The sequence below is a fragment of the Myotis yumanensis genome, unplaced genomic scaffold (assembly GCF_028538775.1).
Source record: "Myotis yumanensis isolate MYYU_CA2020_CCGP unplaced genomic scaffold, mMyoYum1.0.hap1 SCAF_7, whole genome shotgun sequence".
Lineage (NCBI taxonomy): Eukaryota > Metazoa > Chordata > Mammalia > Chiroptera > Vespertilionidae > Myotis > Myotis yumanensis.
Genome location: NW_027223758.1, coordinates 69,213,291 through 69,240,623, shown reverse-complemented (window position 1 = coordinate 69,240,623; position 27,333 = coordinate 69,213,291). Strand labels below are relative to the sequence as shown.

Below are 27,333 nucleotides of genomic sequence, written 5' to 3'. Positions count from 1 at the left end.
ATCGTCGGTGGAAGAGCTCGTAGATTCATTACAAATATCCCAGACTTTAAGGGAAAGAAAATCCTGGAAATCTTGGCTAAAGAGAGTCAACATTTCCTCACCCTGGACTACCCCGCTTCCTTCTCCCCTAGCTGCTCTTTTTTTCTTCAAAATTCCCCTCTAGAGGGCACGCGAGCTCTACGATCCTCCAGCCTCGCTTCCGACCGCCGTCGCGCCTCACTTGACGCACGCGCACACCCTCGCCGCGCCGCGCCGCCGGGGCCGGCACCCATCGCGCCTGCGCAGCCGCGGTCCCGCCCCTCTGCCGCTGTCCCCGGAAATGCTTCCTTCCTACGCAGCCTCCGCAGCCGCTCGGGTCGCAGGAGCTTTGCCTCTCTAGGCTGGTAGGGCCTCCCCTCCATGGTCCGGTCTGTCAGGACTGTTCCGGGGGTCGGCCGGTGAGGCAGGCTGGGCCGCGCTCGGACCTTTGGATCCTCGAGTCGGTCACCGGTGAGTGAACCCCGGGGGAGCCGGAGTCCGGGCGGGGCCCGGGCAGCCGGACGGGCAGGGTTTCCCCTCACTCTGGGAATGGGTCTGTCCGTCCCTCCCCCCCTCCACTCCCGAAATGGGCTCGCCTCCTCCGTCCAGGCCCCTCCTCCCGGGCTGGGTGGTGTTGCCATGGTGACGGCCGGCTGGCTGAGGCTCGGCATGTGTCCTGGCAGGTGCCAGGGCGCCCTGGAGCCCATGGCGAGGCCGCTCTGACTCAGGCCCCCGGCGGAGGCCGACCCCTGCGGGCAGGCATGGCGGGCCAGTTCCGCAGCTACGTGTGGGACCCGGTGCTGATCGTGTCGCAGATCGTCCTCATGCAGAACGTCTACTACGGCTCCCTGGGCCTGTGGCTGGCGCTGGTGGACTGGCTGTTGCGCGGCAGCCCCTCGCTGGACCAGATGTTCAACGCAGAGGTAGGGTCCTCAGGCGAGCGCGGCGGGTGCCTCGGCTTCACGCAGTGAGCTTTGCGGTCCGACACTACCGGGCTGTCGACCTGGCTGGGCCACCTTCCCGCTTTGAGGCCCTGGGCAAGGCCTCCCCTTACTGAGCCTGTGCTGCCCCGTCTGTAAAATGGAATGGCGAGTGGCTGATAACAGAGAGGCTGATTCAGTACAAAGGAAAGGGGCCGGGTGTTAGAACACACAGGCCAGCGTCCTGGGCAACCTGACACACCTCCTTGCTGACACTCTGGACTTCACTTCTCTGAGCCCCAACACTCTCAGATGCCAAATTGGGGAGGGGGGACGGGTAAAAGCATGCAAGGAGAGGTCATGGAAACTGCCCGGACTTGGGCGTCGGGCCTCCGTTTAAGGTCCACTTACTAACTGTGTGACCTGGGGCAAGTATCCTCATATTTCTGAACCTCAATTTTTCTGTTCACAACGTGATGAGACCAGTAGCAGCGAGGCTGTGGACTGCAGTGCAAAGAGCCTGTATTTTTTTATTCAAAAAAGCTAGGTCTTCAATCTCGGCCCAAACATACTAGCTCTGGGACTTTGGGCCAGTTGTTCCACCTTTCTGAGCCTGTTTCCTCTTCTGGAAACCAGACAGAATAACCCTCAGCAGAATATTACGAGGCCCAAAGTGTAATGGGCCTGAAAGGTGTTTGCATCTGAGAGGCAGCTGTGGTGTATCGTAATGAGCCCTGAGATCTGGGACGGATTCCCTACTCCTTTTGCTTATTCTCTGTGTAGGCCTTGAGTAAGTTTTATTCAAAGAGAGGTAAGAATAACAACAACAAAAACAATAGCTTTGTGAGGTTGTTTCGTGGATAATATGAGATTACGGATTTCAAAGGCCTTTGTAGGCCGAAAGGGTTGTGCAGGGTTTGGTCGTCAGTTCGTATTTCATCAAGAGGGGTGGGTGGAGGTTACACCCCACAGGTCCCTAGCAGTCCCCTCTGAGGAGCCTCTGTCCCCCTGAGAAGGGCCTGTGGGAATCCGGGGCTTTGTTGAAGAGCCAGCTCATGCACACACAACCTGAATTCTAGACCAGGGGTGGGCAAACCTTTTTTTAAAGGATGAGCTAGTAAAGATTTTAAGTCACAACTACCCAACCCTGCCATTGTAGCTCAAAAGCAGCCTTAGACAATACTAAGTTAATAAGTGTGGCTGTGTTTCAATAAAACTATTTACCAAAAGAGGTGCCTGGCCCTGAGGCCATAGTTTGCTGAACCCTGTTCTAGACCTCGCTCTTGCTGTTTACTGACTATAGCACTTTAGGCAAGTTACTTAACTTCTCTGAGCTTTTATTCCTCCTTGGTAAGATGAGAGTTAATAACACCTTCCTGGCTGCTGTGAGGGTTCAAACGAGATGCCATGATGGATGTTTGTGAAAGCACCTTGTGGAATAGGCTGCCATACAGATTAAGGGGCATATTGTCTTCTGTGCTCTGGGAAGAGTTCCTTAGGGTGAGGTACTGGAATCTGGAGCTCTTACCAAGTCACTTCTCTAGCATGTTTCCATTTGTGATTCCCCCTCAGATCCTGGGCTTTTCCACCCCTTCAGGCCGGCTCTCCATGATGTCCTTCATCCTCAACGCCCTCACCTGGTGAGTATCACCAGTTTTGCTGTCCAGCTTTTGGGGTCTTAGCACTGGACCTAACTTCCTACATTTGGACATGAGACAGGTTGGCATTCGTTCCTGGGGAGTGGACTAACATGGGTGGCAGAGGCCAATTCTGGGACTGGCTCCATCACAGGGCTCCTTTCATTGCTGTTTGGACTTAGCTTGAAAGTTCTCTGTCACTCTGTGCATGCTGCCTGTGGGACACCTTCTGTCTCAGATCACTTCCTTGATGTGGAATGAGGTGAGGAAAGGAGTAGATTGGGAGTCAGGAGAACTGGGTTCTATTCTTGGTCCCTGTGACACTGGCCACGTTACTTCCCTCCTCTCTGGGCCTTGGGCTCCGCATCTGTACACTGAGGGGTGTCACTGGGTCAGGTCTAATGTCACTCATGACCACTGCCTTTCTCTTGAGAGGCAGGTTAGATAGTGATTAAGATCTCAGGTTCTGGAGGCAGTCTCACTTGGCATTGAACCTCAGCTTTCCCACTAGTCTAGTGACTATAGACAAGTTAATCTGTCTAAGCCTCAGTTTTGTCATTAGTAAAATTAGGCTAATAATGTTACCCATTTCATAGTTATAAGGATTAAATGAGCTAATTCTTGGAAGTACTCAGAACAGTACCTTGCACATTACTACTCTTGATCTTACACTGGAGGTTGGAAACTGGTGGGTTGACTCCAATTTGGCTTCCAGATATGTTGTTTGGCTTACACAGTTGTCAGTACATGCATGGCATTTAAAACATTTTCCCACTTAGTTAAAAGGATATGCTAAAAAATCCAGATTTCTGGCTTCTCTTGAAAAATGAGAGGATTGATTCTGAGCCACACTTCTAGCACGATGATTTACCCAGCTGTACGTAGCGCTTGTTCCCACTTTAGATGGAACGTTTATGCTTCAGGGTACCACAGTCCTCACCAATTCCTGGGATTCCCCTGAGTGACAGTTGCCATTTATCATCAACCTGGTCTTTTTGCTTTTCTTCTACCCAGCCTGACTCACTCTCAGCATTACCTGCCAGGTTCCTCTAGGCATTAATAATGTAACCCTTGCTTCACACTTAGCTCGCTTGCTTCTGATCTCTGTGCTGTCATCCTAATTGTCCCCACTCCCCAAATAACCTAACTAAGGCCAGGACAACCCAGTGACAACTCACTGCTGTCCTCTCCCCACAGTGCCCTGGGCTTGCTGTACTTCATCCGGCGAGGGAAGCAGTGTCTGGATTTCACTGTCACTGTCCATTTCTTTCACCTCCTGGGCTGCTGGTTCTACAGCTCCCGTTTCCCCTCGGCGCTGACCTGGTGGCTGGTCCAAGCCGTGTGCATTGCGCTCATGGCTGTCATCGGGGAGTACCTGTGCATGCGGACGGAGCTCAAGGAGATCCCCCTCAACTCAGCCCCTAAATCCAATGTCTAGAAATGGGTCCTTTGGACACCCTGCTGGGCAGTTGGCCCCCCAACACATTGGGCTGCTCAGACCCTCCAGATGAGGTCCAGCCCAGATCTGAGAGGAACCCTGGAAATGTGAAGTCTGTTGGTGTGGGAGAGATAGTGAGGCCCTGTCAAGAAGGCAGGTAGCAGCCAGGATCACAGCTGCAAGATTGGCCTCCCATCTGCTAAAGCCTTGGTATCTGGGAGGTCAGCAAAGGGATCTGAACTTGGTATCTGGGAGGTCAGCAAGGGGACCTCTTTCAGGGAAATAACAGAATTGGAACCATGTCACTCTTGAGCCATCATACCTGTCACCAGCCTGTTATTTAAAAAAAAAAAAAAAAATCAAGGATATCTGATTGGAGCATACCACTCTTCTAGTCATCTGTCTTTTCTCCTTGGGACAGTGTTATCTTTGTCATGTTGTTGCAGCAATTCTGTTTGGAGAAACGCTTGATGTCTGGATTCATAACCCCAGAAAACGATGTAGGCTCAAAGTATTAGGCTGCTGTCAGGGAGAGGACAGCAGATGGAGGCAATCAAGCACAAGGAAAATGCACAACCTGTGTTGTGCTGTGCATGTGTGTGTGCACCCATGAACCCATGACTAACTTGCAGTTTTCTCTACTGGGTAGTCCGCCCCCCCCTCCCAGCTTTCAACATAGCAGGCCTTAGGACCCAGAGAAGAGTCCCAGCATCGCTCTCAACCTAACCCTCGTAATAGAATCTCTGGGAATGATCAGGCACAACAGCTCCCACTGAATGTCAGTTCTGGCAATAGGTCCGTTTTCCTGACTTATTTGGAACTCTTCAGTGACAGGGGTATGATGGGTGCCCAGAGATAGGAAGCCCAACCTTCCAGCTCAACCGGTACTTACAGGGCTGAAGGAGATAGGAATTTGCTGTTAAGATTTTTCTTGGGAGTGGAGTGTCCTCTGTGAGGGGCTGCAGCTGTCCTTCCTATGTACATAATACAGTTTTTTCCACGGTTCTGCCTGTACTTACTTGGTAATGCCATGGTCGGGACTGTGAGAGATCAGCATAGCCAGGCAAGGGAGCTGTATGGAAAGAATTATTAGGTAACCTTCGCCTTTGCTGGACCCAGATTGTTCCTCCATTTGGTTAAAATACTAAGTGCAGGGAATTCCTATGTCCCGCCCCCTCCACCTGCAGGCTCCTCTGCTACACCTTGGGGGAACTGCCATGACTCTCAGGACTCCTTTCTCGTTTGCTGGTGATTTCTGAACATGTCCAGGGAAACACACTGGTCTAGACCCACTTCTGCATTGAGACCATTGGTGTTCCTCTTTGGATCCTTTGAAGTCTGCCCAAGAGAGCTGTCAGTTTTCAGATTTTAGTGTTAGGGCTACACAGGTGCGTTTTGCATCCCCCGGGAAGCCTTTCTAGCTTCCTGGCCCCAGCCCTCCAGAAGAGGGCATTGAGGCAGACAAGATGAAGGTTTACGAGTAAATGTGCCTGGGCAGAGGCTGGGAAAGTGCAAGGGTGAGCACCTCCCTAATTCAGGGTACTCTAGTTAAGCTGGAAGGAAGCAACCTGGTAAGAATATTCTAATGCTGGCTGGTATTCTAAGTCCAGGAGGCAAGGCCAGCTGAGATGACTTCCCTAGGTTGGTGGGTTTCCTTCCAGACACCACAAACTCTAAAGGCAAGTGACTAACTTTATTTTAAGGAAGGCATCAGCACATTCATGTGGTTGCCATCTCCTTTGGTCACCTGTGGTGGTCACTTCATCTGTGATGGCACACTTCTGGGGGGTTTCCTTTGAGAGCTTGTGCCGTTCTGCATATTTCCTGTGATGAGAAATCTCTGCCCCTTGAGTGTTAATTTGATTTTTGGATAAGATATGTGACCTCAATGAGATTTATTTTTTATTTGTAAAGTAACAAGAAAAGCAGTATCTAGATGCAAGTTCCAGAGAGAATTGGGCAATGGCAGTGATGTCATTTTAGTAATAAAAAACGTCTATTGAGTGCTTAATAGATGTGCAACAGTGGGCTAAGTGTTTACATCTTTTTGCTCATTTAGTCTTCACAAGAACTTCCTGAAATAGAAAATATCTTCTGTATTTTACAGATAAGGAAACTATAAGGAATTTGCCAAAGGTTACAGGTTAGGAGCTGGCAGAGCCAGGATTTGGGCTCCAGTAGTGACATTAATAAACTCATTCTGAAGACTAATAGTTAAAGGTTGTATAAATTCTTATTGGTTAAATAATCTATCACCTTATAATCATACCTCCACACTCTACTCTCCTGTTTTCTGTTTTGTTTTAAAATATATTTTTATTGATTTCAGAGAGGAAGGGAGAAGGAGAGAGAGAGATATTGATAGGCTGTCTCCTGCACGCCCCACACTGGGGATCGAGCCTGAAACCCAGGCATGTGTCCTGACTCTGAATCAAACCATGACCTCCTGGTTCACAGGTCGACACTCAACCACTGAGCTACACCAGCCAGGCCCTATTGTACTGTTTTAAATACTAAGAGTGTATAGTGCTTTGTAAACATTACTAGCTTTCTAAGAAAAACTGATATACATTTTTTAAAAAAAGAAAGAAAAACTTATATACTTTAAATACGGTCATAGATTTCCAAGTAAACAGAGGAATGTAGGAAATGTTTTTCTTTCCAAGGATAAAGGAAAGTTGTATCCACCCCACCAGTGAGTTGGTGTATCTCTTGACTTTCTAAGGGTCTGAAGTCTGGAGCTCCTTTTATCCTACCCACTACCTGAACTTGGGCTATTTGGAGAGAAGTGGAGACTAGTGCATAGCAGGTGCTCAGAATAGTTTATAACCCACGAGAAGGATGGGAAAGGAGAGAGATGGTGCCTCCGAGGGTGCCTCTAACTTCTAGTCTGGCCAGCCCTGTCCAGATCAGAGCCAAATGGGGCCAGATGGCAGTCAGTAGGCAGCAGGGGTGGGTGGGAAGCTCCAGGTCCCATGAGCCCTCTGGAGTGCACAGCTCCAATAGGCGCCCCTGGAAGCAGTTTCTTAGACTTTGGACTGTCCTTCAGTGACTCCCAGATCAGGCAGCTTCCTTCTGGCAGTCACAGAAGGCAGTCAGTGTGCAGCAAGGAACTCCTGCCCAAGGACCACAGAGCCTCAGGAGCTGGGGGGAGGGGCAGATTCAAGGCACAGGAGCGGCTCTCTGCAGAGGGTCTTAAAAGCCACTGTGGTGCTTGAGGTTTTCTGTAGGAAATTAGTGAAGGGTGGTGCAAACAGCATTGAGATGAGGGGGTAGACGGAGAGGAGAGTTTCTGTCCCTGCCCTGCCCCTACCTGGGCAAGTCAAAATTCTAGGTGTCTAGTATGGAAGGCTTTAGAGAGCCGTAATGGAGTGCAGAGTTAAGTCCTGGAGCCCCATTACTAGCTGTGAGACCGTGGCTAAGCTACTTAACCTTTCCCTACCTTGGTTTCTTCATTTGTCAGCCGAGGATGATAATAGTACTTCCCTGGGTGGTTGTGAGGATTCACTGAGTCTCATGTGTAAAACACTCAGCCCTGGGCCTGGCACTTACAGGAAGTGGTCCACAAGTCTGTTACAGTTTTGCCCTTCTCTGCCCCCAATTGTACAGAGAACACACCTTTCTTCTGAGCCAGCAAGTATTGAGCTCCTCTGTGCCATGCACTGCAAAGTGACACATGTATTCTCACTTAATGAAAGAGATAGGCACCATTATTTTCCTCATTTTGCAGACAAATTGAAGATAAGGAGTACATGGAGAGTAAAAGCTAGGCCTGTCTGCTTCCACTGCTTCATATTTTCATGTTCCAGTTATGTTTGAGTGGTACATGACTCAGCTAGGGAGAGGGAAGTGTCAGGAATCCAGGTGCCACCTTAGCAAAAGGTTGTGAATGTGAATGTAGGATTGGCTTTTTAACAAGCCGCTTGTTTCCATAGTGGGCAATGAGGCAGCTGCTCATTAAATGAGAAACAGGGCCAGTACTGGCCTTGGGGCTTTATTATGGTGCAAGGCCAGGGAGAAGGCATGGAAAAAAGGCCAAACATTTGTGCAGTACCCCACAAGCTGGCCTTGCCTACATCAAGCCTGATTTGCTCAAAACCCTCTGGAATGGATATTAGTATTCCTATTTAATAGACAGATGAAATAGCCTCAGAGAGGTCATGTGACTTGTTAAGTCACCTAAACACTTTAATCCCCCTTCTTGTCTATTAACTGTTAGGAAGCCATTTCTGGAGTGGCTTCTGATCCCAAATCAGGATCTGAGCCCCGAAGAGAAGCCTCAGATTGAAGTGGTTAAACAAAGGGATGGTGTAGTGGGGAGACCCCCAATTGTGGGATTGTGGCAGGCAGGTTGCCTGAGGACCAAGTGCCAGTGCAGGTGGGGATAAGGCTGGAAGAGGCACCTGCTAGGAGTCACCCTGGAGGCCTGCATCCTTGCTCCCCCAGGTGCCCTGGGCACATTAGAGCCCAGCCTGGGCACACAGGCTCCTGTCTACTTCATAGCATTCCCTGTGGGGAGCTCTGGCTCCAATGGGGCAAAGCCAAAGCTGCCAATCTTAGGGCCCCCATTTGGGGTTCCCTGGTTAGGCTCCCACAAAGAATAGTGCAGGTCCTGTCCTTGCCCTCCCCCTGTTTTTGGTTGGGAGCACACTGTCCTGACCAATGGCCTGCTGAGAACGCAAGACAGAAGTTCACAGAAGGTGGCATGAAGAATGGAAAGTGTTTGGGAGGAAAGATGGAGTAGAAGTTATTTTCGAAGATTGATGATGTCCAGCAAGGGAACCAAAATGGAGACTCAGGAATTAGGCTGGATTGCAAGCTGAGTGGGAAGACAGCTCCAATTGAGGTTACTGGGGCGTGCTTGCACAGAAGTTGTGGGGGCTAGGCAGGGAGTTGGGGAGTGGGGGATGCATGGTAGATAGGGGAGCGCTGTGGCAGGAAGACAGCCTGCTGCCTTACCCAGGCAGAGCCCTGCAGAGCAGAGCAGCCAGTGCAGGGTGCCCAGGCTGTCCCACTGCCCCCAGGGAAATGCGTTCCATTTCCCTCTGGTTCTCAGTTGTGCTGAACACCAGTGGGGTGAAGGATTACGAGTGGGAAGGTTCAAGGATAGCCCCTCATCCTTTTCCCTCTCTCCCAATCTGGGGAGCCCTCTCCATAACTGTCCTGGCTCCTGAGGGTGGGGTAGGGAGGGGAGTGGGGTCAGGGATGGCTCTGCTGCTTTCCTTGAGGCATCTGTTCAGCGCATCCTGCCTCTAGGGCAGTGGTTCTCAACCTTCTGGCCCTTTAAATACAGTTCCTCATGTTGTGACCCAACCTTAAAATTATTTTCGTTGCTACTTCATAACTGTAATGTTGCTACTGTTATGAATCGTAATGTAAATATCTGATATGCAGGACGGTCTTAGACGACCCCTGTGAAAGGGTCATTCCACCGCCAAAGGGGTCGTGACCCACAGGTTGAGAACTGCTGTTCTAGGGGAAGGAATAGGGAGGATTGTAGTCTTAGAGAAAGCTTGGGCTTTCCTCTTCCCAACTGCATGGTGAGGGCCCTATAGCTTCTACTGACAGAGGGTGACTCCCACTGGATGGATGGACCAGGGCTTGGGGTTGGATGATGTATATGCCAGGTCATATGGGAGCAGTAGGGACACAGTGCCAGGTTCCCGCCTGACTCAGTGCTTTCCATAATCTGTGACTCAGGTGGGGCCCAGCAACGCCCATTTATTGACACCAGCTCTGTGATAATCAGGGCGCAAGCATGTGCGTGATGGCTGTTTCCTTTCTTCTGAAAAGGGAATGGGGAGCAGCTGGGAGACTGAGATCAGAATTCTTGCTCCACCTCTCCTAGCGGTGTGAGCCTGGGCAAGTACTTGCCTTCTCAGCACCGTGGTTTCCTTCTCTCCTGGGCTTGCAGGGCCATTGTGAGGCATCTGGCACCCAGGGAACACCCGAAAGCACCCAGGAAATTTTCTCTTTCTGTGACTTCATAGAGTACTGTCACACGGTTCGGTGAGGTGGGGAGGGGTGCAGCTCTCTGGCTTCTTTGTTCCAGTCTAGACTCTAGACTGACCTTAGGGGCCTGGGAAGGGGCTGGAAGAAGCCTGAGAGTGATACACACCCTTCCTTCCCCCACCTCTGCGGAGGGCCTCTTTCCTCCAGCCTTTCCAGCCCCAGGCAAATAGGCAGAGCCAGCGAAGTATTCTTCAGTGCCATATGGGAAATTTTATTTGTATACTCTCAAATTTTCCCGTCCAACCCTCCCATTCAGATGATTGTACGATTTCCATCCTCTGCTCACAATCTGGCTCCCATCCGAGGTCTACACTACCTGTGAGCGAGATGTCGGTGTTAGGAGCTAAGAAGGCCTCTAGGAGGCGCTGCTGTCCAAGGAGAGGGCTTAGGTGCAGTGGTTCTCAACCTTCCTAATGCCGCGACCCTTTAATACAGTTCCTCATGTTGTGGTGACCCCCAATTTCAATGTTACAAATTGAACATAATTAAAGCATAGTGATTAATCACAAAAACAATATGTAATTATATATGTGTTTTCCGATGGTCTTAGGCGACCCCTGTGAAAGGGTCGTTCGACCCCCAAAGGGGTCGCGACCCACAGGTTGAGAACCGCTGACTTAGGGACTGGACACTGAAATGTCTGGCAGGTTGGAGATGTGGGTTTTGTGAAGGGGAAGCTTCCCTTTCCACTGGACTCGCAAGCCCATACCCCCTTCCTTTCTTGGGACCTGATTCTCTCTTGGAGGGGCTGGAGTAATCTTTTTCGTGCTAAGGAACTTTTTCAGAGTACATCTTTTTTGAAACATGAATAAATAAAACAAATGGAGAGTTCATTTGGTCTGAGTGTGGCAGAGCCCTACTTGACCACATCACCTTCCCCCACATTTAGGAATTCCTAAACTGCTTACTCAGACTTCTGTGAGATTCCGAGTCATAGCAGTTTGGCCCCTCCTGAGGCCTCTCCTTCCCTAGAGCCCTAGTTGGATCCTGAGAGGCTCCAGCCTAGCCACTAGGCTGGTGTATGGTCTTGGTCAATGGTTTGCCCCTCTCTGAGCTTCCCTTTCTAGTCATAAAGGTGGGGCCTCCCAGCACTTCCAGCAACAGCCCCCAAGACTATATTCAGGGGCCCAGCTCTGGGCCTGGCTTGAGGCCTACATCTCACCCTGGCCTGGCAGTGACATCATCACACCCTGTATGGACGGCATTTCGGCAGCTCAAGTGATGCAGAGCAGAAGCGGGTGCAGCAGCGCTTGACCAAGCGCATGGTGGATGGCCTGCACATCACCCGGGGTCCTGGGAGGTGGATTCGCCTGGGCAACCCCTCAAACCAGTTCCACTGGTCAGCTGCTTTCAGCTGCTCCTTGTCCCCTCGGTGGGGCTTCAGGAAGATGACTCCAGGGTCTCCAGTGGGTAGTTGCCTCCCCCAGGCTCCAGGGCAAGTGATCGATGTCTTTGGGACCTCAGGCTCCACTTGTTGTTCTCCCTCTGGCACTGCTGCATGTGACTGCTGGACCTTTTTCTTCTCTGGCACCCTCACTTTGGACTTCAACTTCTTAGGCTTCCCTAAGTTCTTGGACTCCAGTTTCTTCTTGGAGCACTTAGCTTCCTGGAGTCCATTATTCTGGCCCATTTTAGTGCAGACAGTGTTGTTCCTGGCAAGGAGAGGAACAGCAGTCAGTAGAGCAGGACTAAGGCCTGGTTCTCTTGCCTGCCCACAAGGCAGCTGCTGTGCAGCCAGCTCAGGGGAGCCTGTGAAGAAAGCTGGGGAAGGCCTGAAAAGGAACTTCTCTACCACCCTCGGGGCAGGGGATGTGGTACCTATCAGCAGCAGGGATGTGAGAGGTTGGGAAGGCAAAAGACAATGACTAATAGGTTGGACACCTGGGAATATTGATAGTCTGCATCGGCCACTAGGTTAGGGTTCTGCCTGTCTGGATTTCACTTGGGGTGAACTAGTCCAATGTTTTGTTTTGTTTTTCAGATTGTGTTCCAAGAAACCCGAGGGTTCTGAGGAATTCCCCCTGTATCCCCTAATGGCCGGGTAAAGGCAGGAGACCTTCCCTCACAACAACACAATTGGGACTTGGGGACAGATTTTGAAGAGAGGTTCTGCTGCTTTAAAAGGGTTGGAAAACAATGGGACTAGATGACCCTGACTCTCCGGCTCAGTGTTTCCTGATTACCTGCATCTAGGAAGCCAACTTAGAGAGAGGAGCCCAGAGAGGTGGAGTTATCCAGAGGTATTAAATGCTGGCAGGGATGTGTCTGTCATAGATTGGGTCCCCTGCAAAGCGGCAGCACCGCCCTGAGTGTGTGAAGAGGGGCGAGGCCTTGGGCTCAACGTAATGACAATACTGATGATGATAATGGCCATTGTTGGTTGGGTGCCCATGTGTGAGGCCTGCACAGTGGGAGGCAGTGAAGCAGCAGAGTGGCTTGGAGAGCACAGGCTTTTGGAACACAAGCTGGGATCAAATTCGCTTCTGCCTCTTACCATCTATGTGATGAGGCAAGAAATGTAACCTCTCAGAACCTTAATTTCCTCATCTGTAACAATGGGATAACTGTCTACCCATAGAATTGTTGTGAAGAATAAACTAAATGGGAAAATGCTTGTAAAGTACTTAGCATAGTACCTGGAACTTACCAGGTGACTAAAAAATGGAAGATTTCTTAATATTCTGATGCAACTGATGAGGAAACAGCCCCAGCAGGATGTCTAGTCTACAGGTGAATGTCGGGGCTGTGCTGACCTGAGAGGGGGAGCAGGAGAGGTGCCCATCGTGCTCAGTACCCCAGGTGGTAGTTAGTCCCATAATTGCATGATTATGACCATGGTTATGATCCCAGCTCTGATGATAGACAAGAATGGCTTCAAATTCTAGCTCTGCCACTAGGTCGGATAACTGGGACAAGTTTCTTCATCTCCTGAGCCTCAGCTTTTTATTAGTAAAATAGAGGTCATAAATACCTTTCTCCCAGAGCCTTTGTGAAAATTGGGTTTTCTAAATTCCTTAGCACAGTGTCTGTTCCTAGCAAAGATAGCTGTTGGGTCCATGTGGGGCCGTGGGTGGACTGAGCTCACCTGGAGGAGATCGGGAGGACCTTCCGAACGTTGAGCAGTGAATTCCAACACCTTCTGGCCAGGCTATATAGTTCTTGGATCCGAGGGTTTGAATTCTTGAGTAGCCTCAAGAGTGACAAGTTTTTTAACACCTGCCAGAGTTGAGAAACCAGAAAAACAGATGTTTCACTCCCCATCCAGACTTTGGCTCAACTCAGCCTGGAGACCCTGGAGAAGCAGTACTGCATGGGTGCCCAGGCTCTCCTCTGCTGGGACCAAAATGGGCCTCTTACCATCCTAAGTCGGTTCCGCTCAGTTAATTTGCTGATAGGCTGCTGTATCTTGTCCTGTGGTTCCTCATCTTGCATCTGAGAGAGAGAGAGGGAACGCTAACACGGAAAAATCCCCACCCCTAAATGCCTCCATTATACCTCTCCATTTGGTTCAGCATGATTTGGCTAACCCCAGACTGAAAGTGTCACCTCTTTGGGGGCAGAACAAGGGAGACCATTCTAACTCCTGACCTCCCTTCACCCCTCAGCGCTCCCTTTCCCTCCACCTGCCCTGGTATGGTTGGACTCTTTGTAAGGCCCCTTCTAGATCCAGTCCCTAGTCCAACCTTGAAAACCACACTATTCTGGGGCCTCTTCTTTGTTGATGGACTCATACTGGGGCTATGATGCCTCAAAGACGACAGATGGAGCAAGACTGGTACCAGGTACTGCCTGAGCCCTGCCCCTCTCAGTTCAGCCAGTACCCAGGCTGGGCATTAGGATGGTCGTGCTGTATCTCCCAGGGAGGGGAGCTGTGACATCACTGAAATGTGTGACAACAGGGCTGGGTCTCCAAGGAGTGTGTGTGGCAGGGCTGAGGGTGAGGAAGAAACGCTCACCTGCACAGAAACCTGGTAGGTGACAGGCAGAGGCGTATATTGTTACCACCTTCCTGTGAGGTAAGAGAATTATCCCCTCTTTTTAAATAAAAAAGCCAAGGTTCAAAGAGGCTAAATAATTTACTCAAGGTCATACAGTTGGATAAAGGTGGAGCTGGAAACCTAAGGTCTGACATGAAATCAGGGGTTCCCAACTATGCTCCTCTATTCATTCATGTCACATGTGTTAACTGTACCCTGGCTGCATGTCAGGTGTTCTAAGTACTGGAATAAAAGAAAATTCCTACCCTTAAGGAACTGACATTTCAGTAGAGGGCAAACAAAACAGTGTGTGTATCTGTAAGTGTCCAATCATTGGCTCTCTAAAACAAAGTGAGTGTGTGTTGGTGTGTGTTACAAATTTTACTGATAGACATCTACAATAATGAAATTTGACAATACTTTTTATTGTAAATTCCATATAGCCAGTTGATTCTTACAGTACACTTTTCTTGACTTATGCTTAACTCTTGTATCCATAACCAACCTATGGTTATAGTGGATGAACAATTGTAGTTCCAGCACGAATGTTGGTATTTTCATTTACATTAGGAGTATGAAAAGTGAAAAAATGAAAGAACAACGATGTTGGAATTCTACCCAATCATCAATGACATGATCAACTAATTTGCTGTATTGAATTATAGTTTTCATATACTGGAGGTATATTTTCTCATTTTGGGGTGTGTGCATGTGTCTATTTCCATGTAACAGCTATAGACAGGACATGTTTATATTGAATCTGCATTATCAACATCTGCATTACTTTCTTAAGGCTAGACCAGGGGTCGGGAAATTTCTTCTGTAAAGGCCATATAGTTGCAACTGCTCAGCTCTGCTATTGTAATGTGAAAGCAGCCATAGATAATATGTAAATGAGTGGGCATAGCTGTGTTGCAATAAAACTTTACTTACAAAAGTAGTTGATGAGTTGGATTTGGCCCATGCAAACTTCTGGTCTAGACATCAACAAAACAATCAAACCTGATTTATCATGTTACCTATGTCTGTGGTGTAAATACGCCTTCCACCACTGATTTTAAGCTACCAATGTGATGTCACTGAAAGCAGAGTTGAACAGAAGTGAAGAATACCATACCATTATATGTTACATATTTCTACAGATGTAAAGACTCTCAAGAACATAGATAATAGTAAAAGGCAGTAAAAAACTAGAAAGTGATGAGTTTAAGCATTTTCATCTTTGCTTTTAATATAATTAATTAAGCCTGTATAATTTAATTTTTAATAATGGCTATGTTTAACAACCAGCCAGCAGAGTTCCTGAAAATGTAATAGGCTTTTGTGAACCCTAATGAGTCAGTTCCAGCACACCACTATTCTGTCAGATGGAAATAAGTGTGTGGAGAAAATTAAATAGGGCAGAGGGGATAGGAGAGCAAAGGTAGGAGGTTTGCTTTATTAAAAGGGTAGAATGGGAAAGATTCACCAACAAGATGAGATTTGTGAAGAGACCTGAGGGAGGTAAGGGAAGCAGAAAGTGGCAGTGGCAGGAGATGAGGGCAGAGGGAGAGCTGTGGTGAAGGGTTGGGACAGATCATAGGAGACTTTAATTTAAACTCTGGCTGCTTTGAATAATCTGCCTGGCTGGCTGCATCAGAATAGTCAGCTTCTCAGGTACCACCCATAGCGTTGGCCAATCTGATACCCATCCAAGTATGGGAATCACTTCACAGCTTCTAGGGCAGAGAGGTGTGCACGCATAGGGAGTGCTTAGCCCCACCTTTTAGTAACAATGAACCAAGACTAGATTGCAGACAGCTTCTTACTGAGGCAAGGTGGTTGGATTCAGCACTGGGAGCCTGGTCCAGATTCCTCTGCCATTATGTTCTAGTCCATACTTTTTACCCCTCACATGCTTCTCTCTCTGCAGCTGTGCCTACTTAGGGAGTTCATCTCCATGGGGTCAGGGAGTTCTCTACCACCAGACTTTGTACCCCAGAAATGGCTCCCAAAGCCATTTTCCATATTCCATCGTTTATTCCTTCCATTGACATGGGAAAAACCATTTGTGCAGAGAGAGACGTATCCAGTGACACACAGCTGGCAAGCCTGTAGACCAGGGGTGGGCAAACTTTTTGACTCGAGGGCCACAATGGGTTCTTAAACTGGACCGGAGGGCCGGAACAAAAGCATGGATGGAGTGTTTGTGTGAACTAATATAAATTCAAAGTAAACATCATTACATAAAAGGGTACGGTCTTTTTGTTTTTTTTAGTTTTATTCAAACAGGCCGGATCCGGCCCGAGGGCCGTAGTTTGCCCACAGCTGCTGTAGACTAACTCCAAGGCTCTTGAGTGGAAAAGCACCACTGTTTTTCCCCTCTTCGTTGTGGTTAAGTAGTGTTAAGGACATTCACATTGTTGTGCAACCATCACCACAATCCATCTCCAGAACTCTCTTCATCTTCAAAACTGACAATACCTAGTAAACAACTGTCCATTTTTTCCCTTCCCCAGCCACTGCAAACACCCTTCTAATTTCTATCTCTATGAATTTGACTTTTAGGTACCTATGTAAGTGGAATTATACAATATTTGTCCTTTTGTGACTGGCTTGTTTCACTTAGCATAATGTCTTCAAGGTTCATCTATGTTATAGCATAGGCTAGAATTCCCTTACTTTTGTAAAAACCGATTTGAGAGAGAGAGAAATATCAATCGGTTGCCTTCTGTTTTTGTGGATATGGGGAGAGAGAGAGAGAGAGAGAGAGAGAGAGAGAGAGAGAGGAAAATAAAAAAGAAAAGAAAAGAAACATGGATGTGAGAGAAACATCAATTGGTTGCTTTCGGTACCTGTCCTGACTGGGATCAAACCCACAACCCATGCATGTGCCCTGACCTGGAGTCATACCTGCAACCTCTTGGTGCACGGGATGAAGCTGCAACCAACTGAGCCACTGCAGCCAGGCACACCTATAATTTCCTTAGAGGTCTTTTACCTGACTGAATAGTACCCTGAAGCATTGCCTTAAGTCTTTCTGCAATGTAAACAAAAGGTTTTATAGTCACATTCTCAGTTTCATTTTGGACCATGTTTTCTTGTTTATTTGTTTTTTGCATTGTCCTGGATTTGAGCTTTGGAAAAAAACCATTTCTTAATTTTACCATCATATCATAATTTTGCCATTTGGAGAGCTTGAGAATTTTCTGCCATGAAGTCCTGGCTCTTTTATACGTAACAGTCCTTTCTTTTATTTAGTTCAGGGTTTCCCAACCTCAGCACTGTTGAAATTTGGGGCCGGACAATTCTTAGATGTGGGAAGAGGGTTTGTCTTGTGCATTGCAGAATATTTAAGTATCCCTGGCCTCAACTAAATAGAAGCCAGTAGCAACCTCCAGTTTTGACAAGCAAAAATGTCTTCAGACATCGCCCAATGTCCCCCAGGAGGCAACATTGCTCTCATTTGAGAACTGCTTTCATTTCTCTGTCTCCAGTTGCATTTGCCGCGACCCTTTAATACAGTTCCTCATGTTGTGGTGACCCCCAATTTCATTGTGACAAATTGAACATAATTAAAGCACAGTGATTAATCACAAAAACAGTATGTAATTATATATGTGTTTTCCGATGGTCTTAGGCAACCCCTGTGAAAGGAGAACCGCTGCTCTAGCTGAATGCTAAACCTGTTTCTCAAGAGGTTGTAGTCAAGCTGCTGGCCAGGGCTGCATCATCTCAGGCTCTATGAGGCCGATGAACCTGTTCCCATGTTCACTCATGTGGTTGCTGGCAGGCCTCTGTTCTCCTCTGGCTGTCGGCTGGAATCTTCAGTTCCTTGCCAGGTTGGCCTCTTTGTGGGGCTGTTGACAACATAGTAGCTTGTTTCCCTGAGAGTGAGTGATCCAAGCATAGACCCAAGATGGAAGCAGTGTTCTTTTTTTTAAATTTTTAATCTTAAATTTGGAAGAGGTATAGACCATCATTTCTGCCGTGTCTTATTGGTCACATAGAGTAACCTTGATACAGTATAGGAGAGAACTGTACAAAGGTCTGAATGAATAGAAGGCAAGGAACATTGGGAGCTCTTTAGGTGGCTGGCTGCTGCATTTCACTTTTATTCAAGATATTATTCTAATTTCCTTTTAACTTCATCTTTGACTCAGGGAATATTTTGAAGTGTTATGTTTCATTCCTAAGTGTTGTGCTGTTTTCCAGATATCTTTGTTATTATTTACACTTTAATTTTGTATAGTCATAAAACATGTTTTGTATGATTTAAATTCTTTTAAATTTATTAAACTTTGTTGTTGTTGTTTTGGCCCAGAATATGATGTATCTTGAATGTTTTGTGTGCAGTTGAAAAGAATGTTTATTTTGCTGTTGTTGGGTAAAGTGTTATAAAATGTCAATCAGAACAAGTTAGTTGATAGTGTTCAGATTTTCTATAGCATTCATTTTTTAACTGTATTATAGATTTTTTAATTTTATATCTATAGATTTTTAATAATGTATTTTTGAAGCTCTGTTTTTAGATGTATACACATTATGACTGTCAAGTCTTCTTAGTGAATTGAATCTTTTATCATTATGTAATGTCCCTCTTCATCCCTGGTAATTGTCCTTCTTTTGAAGTACTTTTTATGACACTCTAATTTGCTTTGATTAGTGTTTGTATGGTATATCTTATTTCATCTGTTTACTTTTAACTTATATATTTCTTTATAGTTAAATTGGGTTTCTTGTAAACAGTATAGTATTGCCTCTTGCTTTTATTCCCCCAATCTAGTAATCAGTCTTTTAATTGGTTGTCGCTACATTTGGATTAAAATCTTCCATCTTACTATTTGTTTTATATTTTTTCATCTGTGCTTTCCTTTTGCTTTTTCCTATTTTTCTTCCTTACTTTGGATTGATTATGCTTTGTCATGGAAAAAACCTTAACCTCATCGGTACCAAAAGCAGACAATGAGACTTACTGTATGCAGGCAAGACACTTTATTACTCATCGCACATCAAACAACATGAACATTAGCATCGTTTTGTGTTGGTTCCCTCAACCCTAAGTCCAACAATGACACAGTGGTCCTAGATGCACAGTTCACATACAGTGTGACTGAGAAACCCAGATCCAGCACTTTTATAGCAAACAGTAAACAAGCTTGCCTTTGTTTTAGAAAGACTGATCTCACCTCTCAAAATTGCCACCTGTATTAACAATCCTGAGCAAGGGTCCAGGTGAAAGAGGAGTCTTGACATATTCAACCAGTCATATTGAACACAGAGAGGCCCAGGTAGGATGCATTCCAATATTTTTATGATTCCATTTTATCTCTACTATTGGCTTGTTGATTATACCCCTTAAAAGTTTTTTTTTAAGTGGTTGCCCTTGCATTTACACCATATATCTTTAATTAATGAAGTCAATCTTCAAATAATATTATACCACTTCTTATATATGGTAGCATAAGGACTCTTTAACAGTATATTTCTAATTCCTCATCCCATCATTTTTTACTATTGTTATTGTCATACATTTTCCTTTTATATATCTCTGAACCCACAGTGAATTGATATTCTTTTGCTTTACACAGTCTATTACGTTTAAGGTGATTAAAAACAGAAAAATGTTTTATATTTACTGTTATTCCATCCATTTCCAGGAATCTTTATTTCAATATGTAGATCCAGGTTTCTCTTTGGTATCATACTCTTTCTGCCTCCGGAACTTCCTTTACTGTTTCTTATAGTGCTGACCTGCTGGTAGTGAATTTTATTTTTGTTCATCTGAAAAAAGTGTTTGTGTACCCAAGTTTGAAACATATTTTTGCTGGATATAGAATGCTGGGTTGACAGTTTTTTCTTTCAGCATTTTAAATATATCATTCTGTTGTCTTATGGTCCTATAACTTCTAATCATATAACTTCTCTGATGAGAAGTCTGCTTTAATTCTTACCTTTGGTCCTCTGTAGGTAGTGTGTCTTTTTCCTCTAGATGCCTTCATGATTTTATCTTTGGTTTTCAACAGTTGGAATATGTAGATAGGTCATAGTGTGTGTGTGTGTGTGTGTGTGTGTGTGTGTGTGTGTGTTTTATCTGTATTATCTGTATCTCTTCTGGGATTGAAGTTACATATTTATTAGCTCTTGGATGGTCTGTTCTGGTTTTCTGTTTTGTTTTGCTTTACTCTTTTTTCTCTTTCTATTTCAGTTGGGTGGTCTCTGTTGACCTATCTTCCAGTTCACTGATTCTTTATCAGGTGTGTTAAGTTTACTGATGCCCTTTCCAAAGGCATTCTTCATCTTTGTTACATGTTTTTAACTTTTCTAGAATTTTCCATATGACTTTTTTTATAGTCTCCATTTCTCTGCTAAAATTCCCCTTCTGTTTATGCATGTTGTCCACATTTTCCAACAGACTCTTTCACATATTGTTATAATTGTTTTAAATTCTCTGTCAGATAACTCCAGAGAGTTATCTGGGTCTTCAGTTTGGTTCTGTTGATTATTTTGTCTCTTGATAATAGGTATTTTTGTTATTTGTTTGTTTTGAAAAGTTGCATTTTGTATATGTGTTGTAATTTTTATTGATTTCTGGACATAATATATAGAACAGTAGAGACTGAAGACAAATTGTTTATACCTATAAATTATCATCTCTCTTTAAGCCATTACTGTTGAGGACTGAGTCAATTTTGTCAAGAGTTGAACTATGTTTGGGTTTTATTGTTTCCATGATTACATTCTCCCTCTCAGCCTAGCCACACTGGGCCTTTAGTAATTCAATAAAAACTGTAACTGCACTCTCCTTACCTGCTTGTGTGGAGACCTTGTCTTCCTCCTGCTTCATAAGTGTGCCAGTGCCTGCATCCCATTTCTTCTTGGAGGCTCCTGTCCTTCTTTGGAATTCAGGTTAATTGGCTGCTCTGCAACCTCAGCTCTCTGATGGATTCAACAAAAGTTATAATTTTATAGATTACCTAACAATTTAAAAAAACTATTAGTGTGGTAATGATTTTCTTCCCAGCTTTCTGCATCCTAAACGGAAGCCAGGAATCTAAGCCATCTACTTTTTCACTGCTCCTTTCAACTTCCTTTGCCATCCACTCCTAGGTCCACTGCCTGGGTCTGTCTCTTGGCTGACACTTTTCCAGCATAGCCCCCTGAATTATTTCTAGCTTAGATGCTATCTTCCCCCTCAACCCTTTCATCTGGCAAATATCTGGCCAAAAGAAGGGACAGAAGTTCCTGATCTGTCACTGTCTTGGGGACAGCTCAAAATAATCCATGGAGTCCTGTTCCTAGGGATGAGCCTGAAAAGGGGGGGAGATGACTTTATGAGCTGAGTTTTCATCCACCATACTCCTAACTTGGCCTTATTCCTCTGTGCTTGGAAATAGGACCAAGCATCTACTCCATCCATTAATGAGGAGTAAGAATCAACTGACCAAAACATTCCCTGGAAGCTGAAAACTGCCACAGGGTTAAAGAGGAACAGACGGGAGTAGTGCTTATAAGCACACACTCTGGAGGCAGCCTACCTGGGTTCAAATTCCAGCTCCATCACTTACTAGCTGTATGGCCTTGGACAAGTCCCTTCACTTCTTTGCATCCTAATTTCTGTATCTGTAAAATGGAAATAATAATAATACTTACCTCACAAGACTGTTAAGAGGATTAAAAGAGTTAATATATACAAAGTACTTATAATAGTGACAGGTGCATAACAAGCTCTGTAGAAGTAACTATTAAAGCATACTTCTCTAATTTCAGAAATTCATGGAAGAAAGCAGTTTCTTCCCTCTCTTAGAACCCATTGCAATCAAAACAGCTAATGTTTACTGAGTACCTCCAAAGTACCCAATTCCTGTACTAAGTATTTTATATGAATTATCTCATAAAGTAGAGATTAATTATTCTTATCTAACAGGCATGGAAATGCAGGATCAGAGAAGTTAACTGTTTCACAGCTGGCTTGACAGAGCTAGGTTTACAATCCAAGAGGGTCTGACTACCATGCCTGTGCTCTTAACCACTGCACTTGTTTCTTTCCACAGACTAGTGTCCTTGCTTGCAAAATAGTGGGAAAGCTGCTTGCTGTGTTTATCTCACAGACTTCTCTTGAGATTCTAATAACAATAGAAGAAGCAGTGCTTTAAGTATTTGTACAGAGTGCTGGTCCCCTGGCATGGAAACCTGAATGTCTCATGAATTCTCACTTCCATTCTTTTCCCCCTCATCTCAGCTTGTTGAACTAATTTATTCAAAACTCAGCTCGGATATCAGGCCTAGATACTATCCTGACAACAGAGGGACTTAAGCAGAGGGTAGCATGTCAGACTTGCCTGTTGAAATGATGATTGACTGCTATGTGGGGAATGGAGTGGAGCCAAGGGAGAGATGGTGGTGGAAACTGAGAGGAATGGTGGATGGGAAAGATATTTAGGAAAGAGAATCGACAGGAAATTAGCATGTATTTTAATGAGGGCAGCGAAGGACAGAGAGGCGACAAGGACGAGTCCTAGTTCTTGGCTTGCTCAAGGATGTTTGTTGAATGATCAAGTGACCCCGCTGCAGAAGCTTCTCCAACAGACACCTGCCCGCCCCGCTCCCCCGGGGAGGACGGGGCTTCTGGAGCTAGGAGCACCACAGGATGGGTGGAAGGGAGGAGGAAGAGAATGGGCACAGTCTCTCGGTCTGGGAACTGCAAGGACACTGGCACTGGTCTGGAACAGAAGGCGCTGCGAGGGAGCAAGCTTTTCCCCTCTCGGCCCGCAAGGTGCACCTCTCCCCTCCACCCCCGCAGCCCGGGCGTGCAGCGCCCCTCTTAGCACCCTGCAAGCGTTGGCTCACCGCCGGCGTCTGGGGGTGCGGCGCGGAGGCCCACCCCTCTAGCCCTGACCCGCCCCGTCCGGGCGCCCACCCCGCCCAGTGCGCTGGAAGGTTGGGCGTTGGTTCTGCCCAGTCCCGGACCCTGGAACCGGGCTGCCTGGTGAGTCCTAGGGTCAGGGGGTCCTCCGCCCCAATGCACCTGCCAGACGGCCGCACTGGGTCGATGCCCTTCCCCTCCGACCCGTCCTCAGCCTCCCTTTCCCCGCTTGCGCCCTCTTGAGATGTGCGCGCATCAACGTGCGAGTTTGGCCGAGGGTGCCGGGGTGCGGGTTCGTGCTGGTTGCTTCGGGGCTTCGGGAGTCCGAAAGCAGCAAGTGTGCGTGAGCCGGGAGTCCCGCCCGGAGTGGAGTCCGCGCGTGCTCCCGCGCGTGTTCCCGCGGCGGGTCTGCGCTGGCAGCGGGGCGCGGCTAGTGGAGCGGAGCGTGCGGAGCCCAGCGCGCGGGCGGCGGCAGACGGACGCGGAGGAGGCAGGCTGGGCGCGTGGAGGAAGGATGCGGGTCGGGAACTTTTCGCCCGACCTGGAAGTACGAGCTTTCGCGCCCGAAGGGGCTCCCCGCGACTGCCGGGCGAGAGGCGAGAGCGTGTGCCCGCCGCCCCTCCCCCACTTCCGCCTCCCGCCTCTTCCTCGTTCCCGGCTCCCAGGGCCCGTGCGTCCCGGGGGAGACCGGCGGCGCAGCCCCACCCCGGCCGGCGCGGCTCGCTCCCACGCCCCCGCTGCCGTCTCGCCGGAGCGGACAGACTGAGTCAGCCGGGGCGCTGGCGCGGCAGGTAGGGGCTGCGGGCGCAGGTGCTGCGGGAGGGCCGGTGTGTGTGGTGGGAGGACGCGAGCCCGGGCGGCCCGGCCCGGGGAGGGGGGCCTCTGTCACCTCCCCTCCCTTCCCCGGCGGACAGGCACGTCCCTTTTTAGGGAATTCTTTTGCTCTCTCTGACTACAGTGCGGGTGGGGCCAGGAGGGCGCTCTCCTTTTCGCTGGTCCCCAGCCGGGCCCCTGGCAGCCTCCTGGCCCCAAATCTCTTCACCCCTCTCCCAGCACCTTTAGTGGGGTAAACAACTCCCTTCTTCTCTCCAGCACTCGGCTCTGCGGGGGCCCCGGCCGGGCAGCTCCTTCAGTCTTGTGAGATTGATGGGGTTGCGGGAGGGGGGGAGAGGGGGCGCCCGGAGCCCCTGGTCCCTGTCACTTCCTACCCTCTGACTTGCCCTCCCCCAACCGCTGCTAAAGCAGTCAGCCTCAGGGGCCCGGGTATTTTTAGCGTTGTGACCTGGGCCGCAGATCTAAGCCTTTCCCAGGAATCAGCGTCAGCGCCTTCCTCCTCCACGGCCAGCCCAGCCCGCGGCCACAAGGTCTCCCCACACTTCCTTGGCCCTGCCTGGTCCACTGGGTTTGGGTCTCTCTCGGCCATCCCAGCGCTTGTTGAGCTGACCAGGGTCTTGAATATGCTTGAATACAAACGAGGCTGGGGGAGATTGTCTGCGGAGGGGGATGATCTGGTCCTCAGGTTAGATACTACTCCCTTGCCTCTGGCGATGGGCTCTGAGCCGAATGCCTGGAAGGAGATAGAGCGAATGCACAGGGCCTGGGCTGGCCCAGAGCTCTGGTGTTCCGGAAAGCTCTCAGCACTGGGGGCTTGGTCTGAATTGGACCCAGGACCTGCCCTTCCAATTGCTACTCACTGACTAGTGGGAAGATAACAGTGAGATGTGTCAGTGGAGACATCAGTGCAAATGAGAGCTGTGGGAGTGCAGAGACAGCTTTACATTTTACAGAGCACCCTCGCAAGCAGTGCCTCGTGTTTGAGGCAGGTAGGATGATTTTGCCATTTTCAGTGGGGGGACTGAAGCTAGAAAGATGATGTCCTTAGGCAAAGAGCCAAGTCTGGAAGTCAGGTCTTTGACTTCAGAGCAGGGTAGGGAGGGAATGGAAGTGGAGGTGATGGGGTATGTGAGTGTAGAGCGAGGGAGAGGAGGGGAGGGGGCATTTAACTTTTGTCTGGGATTTGAAGAATGGGCAGGAACCACACCACTAGAGGAAGAGGACCTTCCATCCTGAGATCTGTCATATCCTCCTCCCTGGCCTCGGCGGACAGGCAGGTGGAGGCATGAGTGGATAAAATGCCTCCCCTATTTGGGGATGGCATGATTCTGAGACTTGGCCATTGGCCCTGTCCATCTCCTGAACACAGAGGAGCCTCTCTGGCCGTGCCTGGAACTGGCATCCCCTTTGTGGAGCTAGGTCAGCCCCGCCTTTGTATGAGGCTTGAAGTTTGTGGTAATGGACTTTGCTTTAGGGAAAGGGAAGGAGGAAGCCACATCCAGAGGTGTCCGGGCTGGATGCTGGCTGCAGTGGGACTCCCCAAACTCAAGACCCCACTGCATTGTCTCTCAATTCCATAGCTTCGTCTTCTACCTCCAGGAGCTGACATGGACCCAAATCCTCGGGCGTCCCTGGAGCGCCAGCAGCTCCGCTTGCGGGAGCGGCAGAAATTCTTTGAGGACATTTTACAGCCAGAGACAGAGTTTGTCTTCCCCCTGTCCCACTTCCATCTCAAGGCACAGAGACGTAAGTCCTGGGGAGAAGGGCTGGAATAGGGAGCAAGTCTTATAGATCCAGAATCCTGGGGGCCCCTCCCCTCTTATTTTCATGGCCCTCTGAACTTCTGTCTCTGGACCTGACAGATATCTCTGACCATCCTCTTGGCTCCAGCCTGGGTCCTCCTGACTTGTCCCCTTCTTGATCTGCAGCCCCCATAGGTAGTATCTCATCCATGGAAGTGAATGTGGACACACTGGAGCAAGTGGAACTTATTGACCTTGGGGACCAGGACGGAGCAGACGTGTTCTTGCCTTGTGAAGATCCTCCATCAACCCCCCAGACATCTGGTATGCTACTGTGCTGAGACTTGGGCACCAGTTAGCCAGAACCGGATGTTGGGGCTCTGAAGTGTAGGGACAAGACTGGGGAAGTATACCCGTAGGGGCTGGAAGGGGCGTTTCCACCAATGAAACAGCTGTCTGTTCTGATTTTAGGGAAGTTGACCAGAAGGGCAACTGTGTTACAGATCCCCAATCCAGAATTCTAGGAATGCCCAACCCCCACTTAGCCTTGTTGATTTTACATTTGTAAAATTAATATAATTAAAATTATGTAAAAATAGAATTTTTACATTAGAGAACTTAAGCAGTTTTAGGTCATCCTAATAATATAGTATTTATTGAGCACTTTATTAAGTTTCTAATACTGTGTTAAAATGCTCTACATATATTATCTCAGTCCTCACAAATGTCCTATTAGGTAGGTAGTATTATCTCCATTTTATAAAGAAGGATATTAGACTCAGAGAAGTTGTCACATAGTCAGAAAGTAGAAAAGCTGCGTCCAGACCATGGCTTTCTGACTCCAATGGCTTTCTGAGCCCATATACTTAACTTATTAATTGCTGCTATTAATTGCTAGCCTATTACTTTTTATAAGCATTATTATATTTCATCCTCAAAACTCTTCTGGAATGGAGGAATCCCTTTTTGTACAGAGAAGCAGAGTCCTTGAGAGGAAAGGTGACTTTCCCAAAGACACTAAGTAAATAAGTGACATAGATAGAACTTGAAATCTTGAATTGATTGACTTGACTCTAGAGCCCAGATGTGATCCCAGAAGTAGAAGGAGGTGGGAGTCAGGAGACCTGGCTCTTCACTGGACTGGCTAAGTGACTTTGGACAAGTCCCTGTCCCAGCTTCAGTCTCTCCTGAGCAGATCATCCCTGAGAGTCCTCGAAGCCCTGTTTGTGGCCCTGACCAGCTCTTGTCTCTGGACAGGGGTGGACGACCATCCAGAGGAGCTGCGCCTGCCGATGCACACGCCAGACAGGACCACATCCCGCACTTCCTCCTCGTCTTCTGACTCCTCCACCAACCTGCACAGCCCAAATCCCAGTGTCGGCGGAGCAGACACACCCTTGGCACAGTCTGACGAGGAGGATGGGGATGAGGGAGGGGCAGAGCCTGGAGCCTCCAGCTAGCAGTGGGCCCCGACCTATGGACTGACTGAGCTGGCTATTCTCCACCTGAGACCCTAGGCCCAGCCAGAGCTCTTCCGGGAAAACCAGACTCTACTTGTAGTAGACACCAGAGGGAGGAAAGGAAGGTGGGATGGTGTCTCTCCTTGGGCGTTTGTTTTACTGCTAACCTTTTTGCTGCAACGTTCCCACTAGTGCTTGGCTTACTCCTAAGGTAGAGCTTGCAAGCAACGAGATGGAAATGAGGTGGGACAAGATGCCACTGCTTTTCTTAGCACTCCTCCCCCAAACTACCCTGGCAGTCTTCTAACAGAGTCTTCTACACCACTGTCTCTAAATGGACATGAACTCTTTAGCACTCAAGTGAGGTGGTACTCCAGCCATCCTGCTTCCTTATGTCCTTTTTTTGGAATAGGGCATGGTATAAATAATAAACAAATGATAACACACCAA

General features: G+C 47.9%; 3 protein-coding genes across 5 annotated transcripts; 2 read left to right on the top strand and 1 right to left on the bottom strand.

The window, feature by feature from the left end:
* The first annotated feature begins 318 nt into the window (after nucleotides 1-318).
* SYS1 (SYS1 golgi trafficking protein) lies at nucleotides 319-25,368 on the top strand. 3 transcript variants are annotated; one of them, XM_070420862.1, is made up of 4 exons: nucleotides 319-489; nucleotides 702-941; nucleotides 2,511-2,578; nucleotides 25,281-25,368. In XM_070420862.1, exons 2-4 carry the CDS (start codon nucleotides 780-782, stop codon nucleotides 25,285-25,287), a joined length of 237 nt encoding a protein of 78 aa, XP_070276963.1. In that variant the 5' UTR covers nucleotides 319-489; nucleotides 702-779; the 3' UTR covers nucleotides 25,288-25,368. The 3 variants fall into 3 exon arrangements, with proteins under 3 accessions (XP_070276963.1, XP_070276964.1, XP_070276962.1); XM_070420863.1 differs by lacking the exon at nucleotides 25,281-25,368 and adding an exon at nucleotides 12,007-16,762; XM_070420861.1 differs by lacking the exon at nucleotides 25,281-25,368 and adding an exon at nucleotides 3,773-6,224 and having other exon boundaries at nucleotides 325-489.
* On the bottom strand, nucleotides 10,228-23,102 carry TP53TG5 (TP53 target 5). Its single transcript, XM_070420858.1, has 6 exons — nucleotides 23,010-23,102; nucleotides 21,520-21,604; nucleotides 20,792-20,920; nucleotides 13,383-13,457; nucleotides 13,111-13,241; nucleotides 10,228-11,677 (listed from the first exon to the last, which is right to left on the bottom strand). The coding sequence occupies exons 4-6, from the start codon at nucleotides 13,455-13,457 to the stop codon at nucleotides 11,209-11,211; spliced, it is 675 nt and encodes a 224-aa protein (XP_070276959.1). The 5' UTR covers nucleotides 20,792-20,920; nucleotides 21,520-21,604; nucleotides 23,010-23,102; the 3' UTR covers nucleotides 10,228-11,208.
* On the top strand, nucleotides 25,289-27,333 carry DBNDD2 (dysbindin domain containing 2). Its single transcript, XM_070420859.1, has 3 exons — nucleotides 25,289-25,427; nucleotides 25,610-25,747; nucleotides 26,681-27,333. The coding sequence occupies exons 1-3, from the start codon at nucleotides 25,289-25,291 to the stop codon at nucleotides 26,881-26,883; spliced, it is 480 nt and encodes a 159-aa protein (XP_070276960.1). The 3' UTR covers nucleotides 26,884-27,333.

What these genes read in the sequence shown, in the direction of transcription:
- SYS1 (XM_070420861.1), top strand. Translation starts at nt 780, where the DNA reads ATGGCGGGCCAGTTCCGCAGCTACGTGTGGGACCCGGTGCTGATCGTG. An exon ending in ACCAGATGTTCAACGCAGAG is followed by an intron (nt 942 to 2,510) that starts GTAGGGTCCTCA and finishes ATTCCCCCTCAG; the next exon opens with ATCCTGGGCTTTTCCACCCC. An exon ending in ATCCTCAACGCCCTCACCTG is followed by an intron (nt 2,579 to 3,772) that starts GTGAGTATCACC and finishes CTCTCCCCACAG; the next exon opens with TGCCCTGGGCTTGCTGTACT.
- TP53TG5 (XM_070420858.1), bottom strand. Translation starts at nt 13,457, where the DNA reads ATGCAAGATGAGGAACCACAGGACAAGATACAGCAGCCTATCAGCAAA. An exon ending in AGCGGAACCGACTTAGGATG is followed by an intron (nt 13,242 to 13,382) that starts GTAAGAGGCCCA and finishes CAACTCTGGCAG; the next exon opens with GTGTTAAAAAACTTGTCACT. An exon ending in GTCCTCCCGATCTCCTCCAG is followed by an intron (nt 11,678 to 13,110) that starts GTGAGCTCAGTC and finishes TCTCCTTGCCAG; the next exon opens with GAACAACACTGTCTGCACTA.
- DBNDD2 (XM_070420859.1), top strand. Translation starts at nt 25,289, where the DNA reads ATGGACCCAAATCCTCGGGCGTCCCTGGAGCGCCAGCAGCTCCGCTTG. An exon ending in CCATCTCAAGGCACAGAGAC is followed by an intron (nt 25,428 to 25,609) that starts GTAAGTCCTGGG and finishes CTTGATCTGCAG; the next exon opens with CCCCCATAGGTAGTATCTCA. An exon ending in ATCAACCCCCCAGACATCTG is followed by an intron (nt 25,748 to 26,680) that starts GTATGCTACTGT and finishes GTCTCTGGACAG; the next exon opens with GGGTGGACGACCATCCAGAG.